General features: G+C 37.7%; 1 protein-coding gene across 4 annotated transcripts in view; it reads right to left on the reverse strand.

The window, feature by feature from the left end:
* Window positions 1-13,409, reverse strand: part of NEK10 (NIMA related kinase 10) — a 376,851-nt gene that overhangs the window by 278,317 nt on the left and 85,125 nt on the right. For all 4 annotated transcript variants that reach the window (XM_008266079.5, XM_008266081.5, XM_002716230.6 and 1 more), the window contains exons 15-22: window positions 12,607-12,684; window positions 10,776-10,840; window positions 9,351-9,453; window positions 9,133-9,261; window positions 7,981-8,118; window positions 5,026-5,071; window positions 1,919-2,040; window positions 1,650-1,752 (exon numbers count right to left, since the gene is read on the reverse strand). In XM_008266079.5, the coding sequence (XP_008264301.3) occupies window positions 1,650-1,752; window positions 1,919-2,040; window positions 5,026-5,071; window positions 7,981-8,118; window positions 9,133-9,261; window positions 9,351-9,453; window positions 10,776-10,840; window positions 12,607-12,684 (784 nt within the window). The remainder of the gene's footprint in view (window positions 1-1,649; window positions 1,753-1,918; window positions 2,041-5,025; window positions 5,072-7,980; window positions 8,119-9,132; window positions 9,262-9,350; window positions 9,454-10,775; window positions 10,841-12,606; window positions 12,685-13,409) is intronic.

Here is a 13,409-nt window from a genome sequence, read left to right on the forward strand (position 1 = left end):
AAGATATACTTAGGCAAAGCAAAATGGGATAAAAAAAAAAAACAGAAATAGAAATGCATAAGATACAAGAAATAAAAAGACTCCACTCAGAAGAGAAATAGAAAAAGTTCTGAGACCTAAAGTGAAATCCAATCTACATTGCAGCTAAGCAGTTCCAGGAATGGGTACTGAGGAAAACAAAATTTTGAGTAGCTATTATGTTTAACCACATAAAAAACAGTGCAGAGGGAGCTTCTATAATCCTTGTGAGAAATTTGGGAAAAATAATAGATACATAGAAAACCAGTTCACAAACAAAACAGAAGGCAATCATGAACTCTAAGAAAAACAAAAAGTTCACGTGAAATGAAAGGTAATCAACATTGATAAATAATTATATAGAGGTAATAAAGTAAGTATTGAATAATGATTTGACCCAAAATTGTGCTATAACTCTGTTGATAGGACAGGAGACTGGGAAGAAGAGGAATTTTTCAAAATTTTTGAATCTTTTGAAAACTAAATAAATCCGCAATTGTCGCAATGGAAAATCAAATACTATAAGAAAAAAGCTAAAAAGAACTAAAAATTATTTTGGGGGGAAATATAATTGAAAATTGCAAAGCAGTGGTACAGGAAACTTGTTTTTATCTATAATCTTTTTATCATGTTGATGTGTGAAACTTGTTAAAGAAAGTAAATATGAAAATTAATAAAAAAAAGTTTAGAAAGAAATCAAAGAAGGATGTACTTTTCTCTTAAGGGAGGAGAGAACTTCACTTTGCATATGGCCCTGTCTAAATACCGATAGAGTTTGCGGACTCAAAAGGCTTCCATAGCATTGGCAGTTCATGTCAAGAGCCTCATGTGGTCACTAACATCAAAAATAAGAGTGCTAATTGTTAAATCAACAACAGGAGTCACTGTGTAATAACTTCCCATGTAGGACTTCTGTCCTTAATGAGTTATACTATGAGAACTAACTGTAAAACTTACTCTCAATCTGTACTTTATACCTGGTGTGTATGTATGTGCGTATGTGTGCAAACTGTTGAAATCTTTACTTAGTATAGAGTTGGTCTTCAGTATATAAAGTTAATTAAAAACGAACCTGAATGAAGAATGGGATGGGAGAGGGAGTAGGAGGTAGGATGGGAGTGGGGGTGAGGGTAGGAGGGTGGGAATGGGGGGAAGAACCACTATATCCACTATATTCCTAAAACCTGTACATATGAAATTTGTATTCATTAAATAAAAGCCTTCTAAAAAAAAAAAAAGCTCTTGTTGAAGAGGCAGTATACCACAGATAGAAAACAACCTGGAAACCATTGACTTGGGAATTAAATATCCAAGCATCCAAAGAGTACTTTATTCTTTCAGGGGAAAAATTCAACTGAATCATTTAGAAACTATATTAGTCATTGTCCAATATGGTAGCCACTTGTACACAAGATATTGAAATTAATTAAAACTCTATGAAATCAAAAATTTCTTTCCTCCGTCAACTAGCCTCTATCCAACTGTTCAACACATCACTACATGTAGTTAATACCAACCATACTCAAAAGCACAGATAGAGTTACCCTTGAGCATCAAAAGTTCTGCTGGTCGCTACTCTAGAATAATGGTCAAAATTTCTTTAGTAGAAATTTTCACATTTTTATACTTACTAACTGTCACTTTGTCCTTATCTCCCAACATAATGTTGTTTGGTGTCAGATCTCTGTGGACAATCCTCTTCTCCTTGTGTAAGTACCGAAGAGCTAAGCAGAGCTTGAAGCAAGAATAAAAAAATTATTTTCCCCAATATACATATAGCCAGTGATGACAGCCACCCATACCTCTGAGAAATGAACTCAGAACTTTACTTGTTCCATTTTAAAAAACAAAAAAAGAATTTTTCAATACTGAGAAAAATTTAATGACAACAAAAGCATACCTGTATAAATATTTTCCATAGTCTTTCTTCAGTAAAATGGTGTTGTTTTTCCTTCAAAGAACTGAAATGCTCTCCAAGTGGGACTCCTTCTATAAGTTCCATAACTATATACAGCCTATCATCTAAATAAGAAACACAGGAGGTCATAGAAATTTAAATTCAGTGTAGAATCTCAGAAACAAATACCAATGAGAATCTGAGCTTCTCCCTGGGAGAGCCAGGTGTAACACTAAAGAAGCCGAGATGTGCTGAGCAGGTGGATCCACTCAGCTTTGACAGGGTAGAGGTGAGGGGATCTTTGGCCCACTAGAGCCCTGCCATAATCACTACTTTCTAGTGTAAGTTTACTCTGGCAAATATCACCGTTTTCTGTGTACCCCAGGATGAGAAATGGTAGGAATATGTCAAAGAGAACGGGAAAAGAATCCCAGGTCATGGGTTCCTCGGATAAGGTATAAACCTGTCTTTTCTCCCAGTACTTGAAAAAGTACCATCAAATCAAGGCGAATGTTCTGAATGCTGAATTTTAAACTATACTGCTCTGTAGTCTCATAGAATTATCTTACCGAATTTTACAATGGAATCATGCCATGGTCTTGCAAAGACACAACTGAAAACACTATCCATGACAGAAATTTCTATTGGGCCCCTCAAGAGTGGAAAAAGCTGGATTTCTACAGGTTTTACATTGGATACTGGGAATCTCGTAGCACTGCATTTATCTCAGTTTTCTTTGGAGACAGAGAAAAAGAAAATGAATTCTACTTCCTCTTCTATAACCAATATTAAACCATTAGCAATGGAATATGAAACGTGTATTTTTGTGATTTTCTGACATACACATAAATATGTAAGCAATATTTATAAAAGTGGAATAATAATGAACATAATTCTGTACCTTACACTTTTTAAACAATTTTAAATTTATTTATTTGCAATGCAGAGAGACAGAGAGATCTCCCATAAGCTGATTCAGTGCCTGAAAATTAGCAACAGCCAAGCCTGGGCTGGGCCAGGGCCAGAACTGAGAACCAGGAACACAATCCAGATTTCCAACATGGATGGCAGGAACCCAATTACTTAAGCTATTACCACTGCCTCCCAGGGTCTGCATTAACAGGAAGCTAAAGTGAGAAGCCAGAGTCAGGGATCAAACCCAGGTAGTTCAAATAGGCAGCCACAGGCATCTTAACTTCTAGGCTAAACATCTACTACTATACTGTTTTATTATTACTGACTAGACAGATACAATTATTTCTCTTCATTGCACAGAATTGAATGATATAGATACATCAATTTATTTCATCATAGTTCTGCATAGAGAAACTTATATTGTTTCTAATTTTTCACAATTTCAAGAAATATTTATCATTTGTACCAATTTTATCATTAGTTTAATTGTTAATTTTTTCACCTTTGATTCTCCTTTATTACAATTGCCTAATTTATTTTATTGTGTTTCATATTTTTTGAAGCCACTTCAAATTCTTTTTGGGAGCTGTCAGGTTGTAAAAAAGTTGTAGTTTTTATATCAAAACAAGTTGTGGGACTGGCAATATGGCACAGCAGGTTAAGCTGACATCTCCGAGGCCAGCATGTCCCAGCTGCTCCACTTCTGATCCAGCTCCCAGCTAACAGGCCTGGGAAAGCAACAGAAGATGACTCAAGTACCTGGGCTCTTGCTACCCATGTGGGAGACCTAGGCAGAGTTCCAGGGTTTTGGCATCAGCCTGGCACACACCCAGGCATTATAGCCCTTTGGAGAGTAAACCAGTGAATGGAGGATACCTCTCTATTTCTGTTTCTGTTTCTCTCCCTCTCTCCCTCCCTCCCTCCCTTGTCTTTCTCCCCCTCTCTTACTCTCCAATTCTGCCTTTCAAATAAATAAAATAAAATAGGTATTTAAAAAAATAGACAAGTTGTGTCACTTCAGTATAAGTCAGAAGCTAACTTTGATCTCCTTTTAGCAGGATGTGCACTCAGTAATGGGAAACCATTCTAACGTCAAGAATAAATGGCTAAAGAGGCAGGATTTATGGCACGAGTTTCAGTGCCAAGTTTTTCTGAGTCATCTAGGGGGGAGGGAAAAGGGTAAAGATCCTAACAAATGCCAGACTACAGAAAAGCTCTTCTTAAATAGCAACAGCACTGAGAACCTAGTGGGGAAATCCCAATTGCTGCCTAGCATCTCTTTCAATCTACCTTTAAGTGGAAATTTATTTTGAAATTTCCTATGTGTCAGAAATCATGAAGGCTGATAGATGCTTATATTATCTCAGTCAATGATTCTGGTTTCTTTGTTTGTTTGTTTGCTTTGTTTTAAAACAAGTACTGAATTCAGCTGTTTTGACATTGGCTTCAGTGTTCTATCAGCCTAGCAGGAAAAGACGCTGCCTGCCTGCCTGCAGAAGTGGCCAAGACTTCACTGCCACCTTGTGGCACAGACCTGAATGTCATGTAAAAGAAATTTATTTTGGAGGTGGAAAATGACTCAGACAACTTTCCATTTTTTTTCTATTTGTTTGCTTATTTTTGTATGAGAAGATAGCAATAATAAAGTGTCTTTTATTTGGGGATCTAAATATGTCATATCTAAAAGTCATTAATTATATTACTGCCTTACCAGTCAATAAAGTGATTTTCAAGATCATCCACTGTCATATTTTTTAAATTTCATTTTCCATGAATTTCTTCTTTTTTTTTTTTTTTTTTTTTTGAGAGGCAGAGATTTCAACCTCTGTTTCAGTCACTGAATCCCTGCAATGGCTGGGGTTAGTGCAGGATCAAAGCTATGAGTTGGGAACTCAATCCAGGTCTCCCATGTGGGTGGCAAGAAACTTATTACCTGAACCATCACCACTGCCTCCCAGGATCTGATTATCAGGATACTGAAATCGGGAGCCAGCGATAGGCACTGACACTCCAGTGTGGGACATGGGTGCCTTAACCAGATCTTAACTGGTATCCTAATCACGAGGCTAAGAGTCTACCTCCATCCACTGTCATTTCAGCAACAAAATAAACAAACAGATATGTTTATTTTATGATGTTATATACAGGAAACAAACATTTCTTTAATTAGAAATATCATGAAACATAATACTTACTTTCCAGAAATGTTTTATAATAACGAACAACATTGGGATGATACAGCTGTAAGAAAATAAATAAAAAACATTCATTCATTATATTACTTAAAAACATTAACACAGACTACTTAGTTGATTTTCACATTTGAAAATAACAAAGAAACTATATTTATTATATATATAATAAGCATTTCAAGATACCTTCTAATTGAGGTTTTTATGAATTTTAAAAATGTGTTGCCTAAAAAATGAATCTAAAAATAAGTATCTCTTGTGTAGACTTATCAAGCAAAATTAAGAACAACGCTTTAGCCCCTAAGCTAAAATAGATAATTATAGAACTAAATGGAACTACTTGCTCCTATATCACACGCAGACATCATAAAAGAGAAAACTGAAATAAAATAATTTATATTGCACACATTTCATTGCTCTTTAAATATTTATACATTGTTAATTTTGTCTATGTTCTCCAAAATGATTAACATTAAACTGAAAGAATCTGAGTTAACTCAGTTTAAATCATAATCATGATTGACAAATTCTTCCTTTTTGACCAAACTCCCCATCAGGCTCCTCTGAAACCTCTTCTTGACTAAGCCTTCACCTTGGCCTGACCAGTTCTAGCAAGAATCCTGCCAAGCCAGGTCTTGAGAACTCCCCCACCCTTGATAGCCCATCACTTTCCTCATCCCTGCACCCTTGGTATCTAACCAACTCCTTCCTAGCAATTTTCCACTCATTGAATTCCTCACCCTACCCACTGGCTATAAACCTCCAACCGTCCTTGAAGAACCTGGAGTGGGGTTGAACCTGCCCCTTCAATGGCAATAGTTTGACCTCTACTGCAGTCTATTGAATCAAGTCTTCATTGCAGTTTTTGAAAAGTGCCTGGTAAAATTTCTCTTTCACAAAAGCTTACTTACATAAGGTTGGGAACGAAAATTTTATTTCTTAATATTTTGAGGGGCCAGTGTTGTGGCATAGCAGGTAAAACCTCCGCATACAATGCCAGTATCCCATATGGGAGCCGGTTCAAGACTGGGCTGCTCAACTTTCAATACAGCTCCCTGCTAATGCTGCTACAAAAGCAGTGGAAGATGGTCCAAGTATCTGGGCCCCTGCACCCACAGGGAGATCCAGAAGGAACTCCAGGCTCCTGGCTTTGGCCTTTATGGCTATTTGGGAAGTAAACCAGCAGATGGAAAACCTCTCTCTGTCTCTCCTCTCTCTGTAACTCTGCCTTTCAAATATATAAATAAATCTTTAAAAACAAATTTTTTGAAAGACACTTTCCACAAGAACACTAAAATATGTGTAGTTTACTTCTAATTTGAATTTGTAGGTAAATTGAAATTTGTCTTAGTGCAGAAGAATGGTCATTTATCTGAAAATTGCTTGCATCTCCTTTTGGTCTTTCTGTGTACCTTTTCGAGAGGGAGACTGCCAGCTGACCTCCAAAATTCTGCTGTCCTACTCTTCCATGGTAGTAGAGTTGTAGCAAGATATGGCTTCCTGGTCAGAGAAAAATCTCTGAGCCTCTGCTGTAGCCAGGAATGGCTCTGTCCTGCAGTACTCACCAGCAGCGTGTGAGTGCAGGCAGAACAGGTGCACTCCTGGGTCTGAGCCCTAAATACTGTGTGCTCCTCTTCTCCCACCTTAGATATAAAAGTGTCTATGGCAGTTTCAACCATGAAGAGGAAAACAAATGCCCTAGGAAGCAGCCAAGACCCCAAATGACTACCAGAGAACACTACCAACCTGGTCCACTGAGTTTAGCACTGAAATATGAAAGATAAATAACCTAACAGTAGTGTCAGGCCTCTTTTACAAACAAGTGACCAGCATATCATATTTTAAGCTCTACTGGACCACTTAAACAACTAGAACTATTTCCTAGACCTAGTTCACTAGCAATGGCTTGGGTCCAAATGAAGATACTAGGTTAGTCTAAGTCAAAAGAAATCTCTAACCTCATGCTTTAACAAAACAGTACATTGTGGAAGCCTAGATTATTCTACAAATGAGAAAAAAAAAAAGAAACAGGAGACATTATTCTAACCATGAGCAAACAATATCTTTTGGAATTCATTAACATGTAAAATGTCAACTAAAAAAGAAGCCATTAATATGATATCTAACATTAAAATTTATAAATAAGGACAGAACTGCAGAACTGGATAAAGATCATCATATTTATGATGTTTTTATGTACCAGAAAAATAAATTAGAACAGAACTTCATTTTGATGGATAATCATATTTATCATGTTTTTATGTACCAGAAAAGATGCAGTGCAAATTTAACCAGAGGAGAGCAAAAGCGGTGAAGCTGGTGGCTCTCCACAGGAGGTAGAAAGAAATAGTGTTTGTCATGACTGTGAAAATAAGGAAGGCTGCAAAAGAAAACAATGCATTCTTGGAACACAAAAAGAAACCCTATTTCTCTCGTGACATGTTTATTCTTTCTCCCAAAACAAATCTTCTTAATGATAGTTAATTGAGCTGTTATATTATGTCAGAATAGTCTACTCATTCCAGTAAATAATAATACATCTTGAAAATCCACATTTCAGATTTAAGAAGCCATATTTGAGGAATGTTAACAGCTGGGTTCCATTTGAAGAGTCCGGGAGCTCTCAGTCACATTCCGATGCATGTAACCAAGTAAGCAAATATTCTACCACGACGAGAAGGGAATGAGCACGCTTACAACAAAGAGAGAAGGTTTTTTTCATATATCATGCTTCTGTTTCCAGAAGCCCAATTGGTTTGCAACCTTGATATCAATTCCAGGAAGTTTCTCTGATTCAATGTCAAGCCTTAGAAAAGCAGCTGGTGAGAACATCACTGTCTCAATATCAATTATTTCACAAAAGCTAGTTCATACACCGCATGGATAAGAATAGAACAAGAACTCTACTCTCTTTCAATGACACTTGTCTAAGAAAAACAACTTCAGGAAAACATTTACCTGTTCCTTAATTATTGTTAATTCAGAAACAATATTTTTTACACTGCTGTCACGATCTTTTTTATCCTTTCCAAATGCTGGGTTATGTAAATTGATCTCTTTCATTGCTAAGAGATTTTGACCACTGCGTTTTCTGACCTGAAATACAAAGGACCAACAACAAAACAAAAGGGATAGAGTGGTGAGGGTTGGAATGGGTAAATTAACAAAGTCACATATTAACCAAAGCATTTAAAATTCTGACAGTATTTATGCTGAGCACAACTCAAAAAATGATATATCCTGGATCAGTCTATAATATTCAGTAGAATATTATTGGCTAAATACAGGAAAACTGAATTTAGAGACTATCATGGGGTTGGTGTTGTGGTGTAGCAGGTAAATGGCCTCAACTGGGTCAGTCCAAAGCCAGGAGCCAGGCATTTCTTCCAGGGCTACCAACTGTGTGAAGAGGTCCAAGGAGTTGGACAATCTGCTACTGCTTTCCCAGGCCATTAAGCAGAGGCTGAATTGGAAACAGGGCAGCTGGGACTAGAACTGGCACCCATATGGGATACTGGCACTGCTGCCACAGTGTCCACCCCTGCTCCACTTCTGATCCAGCTCCTTGCTAATGGCCTCGGAAAAGCAGCAGCTGATGGCCCAAGTGCTTGGACCCCTGCCACCCATGTGAGAATGAAGATCTGGAGGAAGCTTTTGACTCCTGGCTTCAGCCTGGCCCAGTGCTGGCCATTGCGACCATGTGAGGAGTGAACCAATGGAGGGAAGATTCTTTCTCTCTCTCTCTCTCTCTCTCTCTCTCTGTGTGTGTGTGTGTGTGTGTGTGTGTAACTCTGACTTTCAAATAAATAAGTCTTTTAAAATGATAGAGAATGCATCATACATTGGGACAAGGTATTTCAACTGTTTATGAGAGAGAGATTAATGATGTCTTTTTCTCTTAAAAATTAGTGGGCAGTTTCTAGAGCGGAGAGTTAAGGCAACATCAGCGTAGCTATCTCTGCCTGTTGGACAAAATCAATCAAATGTTTGTATCTATCGGTTCACTGTTTTCCAATGATGAGGGCTCGAATTAAATTGAGTACAGATGTGCAAGTGTGATATCTGGTTTCTTTAAGAATATCAGAAACGTTTCCCCAGGGGCAAAGTCACCTTGTAAACACAGCCAAAAGCTCCACTTCCAAGATGATCCAAAATCGCATAGTTGCCTATGTATTTCGAAGGAGCTTTATTCTGATTAATGCTTTCAATATTTTCAGCAATTTGCTTCAGTTCGTCCTCCTACCCAAAAGAGATCAAAGAAACGGGTTGCTGTGATAAATCTCATCCTGACCACATGGCAGCCCAAGAAAATAAAACACAGAACTTACCACTAATGAATTCAACTTGGATACCAATTCTCCATAAGCATTGATGTCACGAACATAATGCCCTATGTCAATGAAGATCTCAAACAAGTCGGTGGGGAAAAGTCTACAGGGAAAAATACACACGCACTTAACACAGAGCTCGGAAACTGCTGTTTATTGCCTCCCTTTTGAACATAGCTCACTCACAGGTTAATTATATGAAACCAGCTTAGCTTGCCTTGGTTATCAACAAAGTAGGGAAATAATATTCCCCAACTTGCCTTGCAAAAGTATGCTACAGCTACAGGGTTAAGAAAAAACAGAGGAAAGTTCCAGAGATCTGCTCTGCAACATGGTGCTTATTTAACAATACTGTACTATACACTCAAGATTGTTAAGAAGGTAGACCTTATGCTATGTGATTTTTGTCACAATAAAAATATAAGTATGATAAGCACTATACAAATACATTATCTGTAAGATATTTGGGGCTGTAGTTATTAAACATATTAGAAAGGAATGGTTATTGGGTATCATTGAGTGATAAGAAATTTCATAAACACCATTTGATTCAGTCTTCATTTTAACCCTAGGAAACAAATAGTAACTTAATTTTTAAATGCTTTATGAAAATAAGATAAAAAATGCAGGTAAATGGAGAGACTTCTGCATCATTTCCAAGGTACTTGTTTCAAGACCTTGGAAAATGTTTATGTTCACTAAAATGGGTGGTTTAGACTACAGAAGGAAAATTTATATTGGATAAATAATTTTACTTCCTTTTCTCTTAAATTCAAATGTTGTATAGAAATAAAACAACAACACAATATGCTCCATGTTTTTTGAACAAAAGTTATTACATTAACTCAAAACTTTATTTGTATTCTGCCTTATCAACAAAATTCTCATAAGAATGCTGGCCTATGACTTTGGCTAATTTGTCCAAATGCATGGTGCCTGCTTCCCAAGAGGCAACTTGTGGGTCACTCTCACCATCACAGCCTCCTCCCCTCCAAATGAACCCCTGCCCTCACAAGGAGACAGGACAAATAATTTGCTTTTCTATTGATTAAGGGGGAAATTATCAAATCAACTTTGTAATTTCAGAAAGGACAAAAACAGGCACATATTTTTATGCTATCCATTTAAAATATAAATATCTTGAATTAAAAAAACCTAAAAAACCATAGTAGTCACACATAACTGAGAAGAGTTGTGCTCATATAGTGATTTATCCTCTTCTCCCACCATTCTGTTAATTTTTAACATTAGGGTGTTGCTGCCGCAGCTCAGTTATATCTGTTGGGGCTGAGAAATCAGGAAACACTTGCATTCCGATTCTTCCTTCAACTGCTGCATCTAACTCAGGGGGGTGAGAAAACAGTTCCAGTTCCAGCTAACCATCCTTCAAGTCTAATGAATCCTTAGGTTCCTTTAAGATCATACCTTTTGAAGAGTGGCCTGTTTCTTTCCATACTAAAGAGAAATCTCAATGCTCGGAAAGCATAACACTAGAAAATAAAAGGATACATGAATTTTCAATGGTGGCTCGGCAAACTATGACATTTACCGGGAAGAATTATCACGGAGTAAACATTAAAGTGACTTTTACAGTGAGTATCTGGCCTAAGTGGGAGCCAAAGCTTATAATGGAAAACAGAAAACACCTAACACCTGCATTAGCTCTCGCCTTTATAAGTGTTTTTGTTGTAGAGCACTAGGGACCTTGGTCTTGTTTCACTCAGTTCTTTTCATTAATTCCTTTCTAGAGAGTGCACATGGAGCACAGAGACAAGAAATAAAATCCCTATGCTGAGAAAACCAAACGTCCAAAGATTTCCAGGAGCTCATGGTTTATTTTGTTTCTAGCCTGCTATGTATGCCTCAATATTTATATGGTTTCTGTGAGAAAACACCACAAGAAATGATGACATATAAAAATAGCCACAGGCGCACTGGACTCAACCTGACAAATTGGTCTCTTGAGTAAGGAGTCCTACGCAGTCCCCAAATAGAACAATCTACAGCAATTCCCTAGAACACTTAGAGAGAGGCCTGTGAGGGTTTAACTAAGGAAAATAAACAACTGAGATTTTGCAGTGCTGACCAAAAAAAAAAGAGAGAGAGCCCCCAGACTGCAGTTGTACCCACACAAAAGGCCACCTCTGGAGTGACAAGAGTCTGCTCAACTGAAGCTGGGACTGGCTCATAAAATTAATCATCCAAGAGGACAGACAGATGATGAAATGACATGAACGGGCTTGGTGAGACAAGGGGGCTGCACACTCCTCAGAAACCATCTCCATTGGGATTGGGTAAGACCTCTCCTGATATCACTAAATGCTTGCAGGGTGGACGCAGCTGTGCTTCCCAGCACGATGGCCCACCGACCCCCACACCTGCATGTTGTCCTTGGTAGCTCTGCAAAGTGCCCGGCTACCAACACCCACACAGCTCAGGAGCCTCCACTAGCTGTGGCAGCCATCCTGCATGAGAGCTCTGCAATGGGACTGAAGTTCAAGGTTGTTTCCTATGTCCCTTGCTAAATGACATGGGGAAAAGGTGAGCTGAATGAAACTACTGCCAATTTAACTCTAACCCTGAATTTAACCTTCTAGCATCAGTGCAGACACGGGTGCCTCGTTGCCCACGCTTCAGAAAAGCACACGGGGACCAGCAGAAGTGTGCTCTTCTGTTAGCTTTGAGGCCTCCTCTCCTGGGAAACACCCTTTCCCAGCCACACCTCAGTCCCACTGAGCAGCCTCCCTTCCTTAAGCATACGCTAAGCTCCTGGGCTTCTGCACTTTGACATGCTGTTTGTGTATGGAATGCCTTTGCACTGTATAGCAGATGCTATTGGTACCTCACCCAATATCCCTTTAACCAATGGGTAAGTCCCTTTTCATCTATTAAGACCCATTTTACCACTAGTCCTTTTTGATTACTGTGACCCATGTTTAAAAATAGAAAATAATTTTCCTCTGTTGTTATTTTTTGATACAGAAGCAAAGCATATTTTTTTATAAAAGGAACTTCCTGATAAGAGCAGAAACAGCTAAATAAAATCACCGAATTCTCCCATACAGAGTGACTACTATTAAGCCTGTCAAAATGTTTTAATCCGATTTGTCTCCACAATCACCTCCCTGGCCAGATTTTTTTCCCTCAGCACAGGGACCAACACAAACCTAAAAATTCTAAAATTCACAGGTTACGTAATCAAGTTTCCCCAGATTTCATTAGCTTGATATTGAAGAACAATAGACATGTTTATTACCTGTAATAGATTAGTTTTTGCTCCATTCTTTTGTTTGTTTGGTAAAATTAATGTTGCAATTGTATATACACCATTTTCCTGGAAGAATAATGGGGCTGTTATCAGTGACAAGTGGCTTTGCCATGGAAGCACATAATAAAGAAGCAACTACAAACTCTCAAAAATTTATGTTAAAACATAATAAAAATGTATGTTAAATTTATGTTATGTTAAATATGTTAGAATATTTTCAGAATTTTAAGTAAATATAACAGAAAAATACTAAAATTGCCAACATTGTAGCTTACCAAAGATTATAACCACAACCTTAAACAATAATCAACTGTCTGTAATGAGTCATGATTATAATTATTAAAGTATATAAATTTATATGGAGTCAGCACAAATGCCTATCAACTGATGACTGGACAAAGAAAGAAATAGAAAAAGACACCAAAAAATGGAAGAATACTCCATGTTCATGGATTGGAAGAATTGTCCATACTACCCAAAGAAATTTACAGATTCACAACAGGAATCACTGTGCACTTGCTCCCCATGTAGGACGTCTGTCCTTAATGAGTTGTACTATGAGAATTAACGGTAGAAAACTAGTCTTCAAACAGTACTTTATACTTTGTGCATCTATGTGGGTGCAAACTGTTGAAATCTTTACTTAGTATAGAGTTAATGATCTCCTGTATATAAAGATAATTAAAAATGAATCTTAATGAATGGGATGGGAGAGGGTGTAGGAGGTGGGACAGGAGTGGGGGTAGGAGGGTGAGTATGGGGGGAAGAATCACTATAATTCAAAGGTGTAC

Source organism: Oryctolagus cuniculus, chromosome 4, assembly GCF_051225735.1.
Source record: "Oryctolagus cuniculus isolate XC-2025 breed Fujian yellow rabbit chromosome 4, ASM5122573v1, whole genome shotgun sequence".
NCBI lineage: Eukaryota > Metazoa > Chordata > Mammalia > Lagomorpha > Leporidae > Oryctolagus > Oryctolagus cuniculus.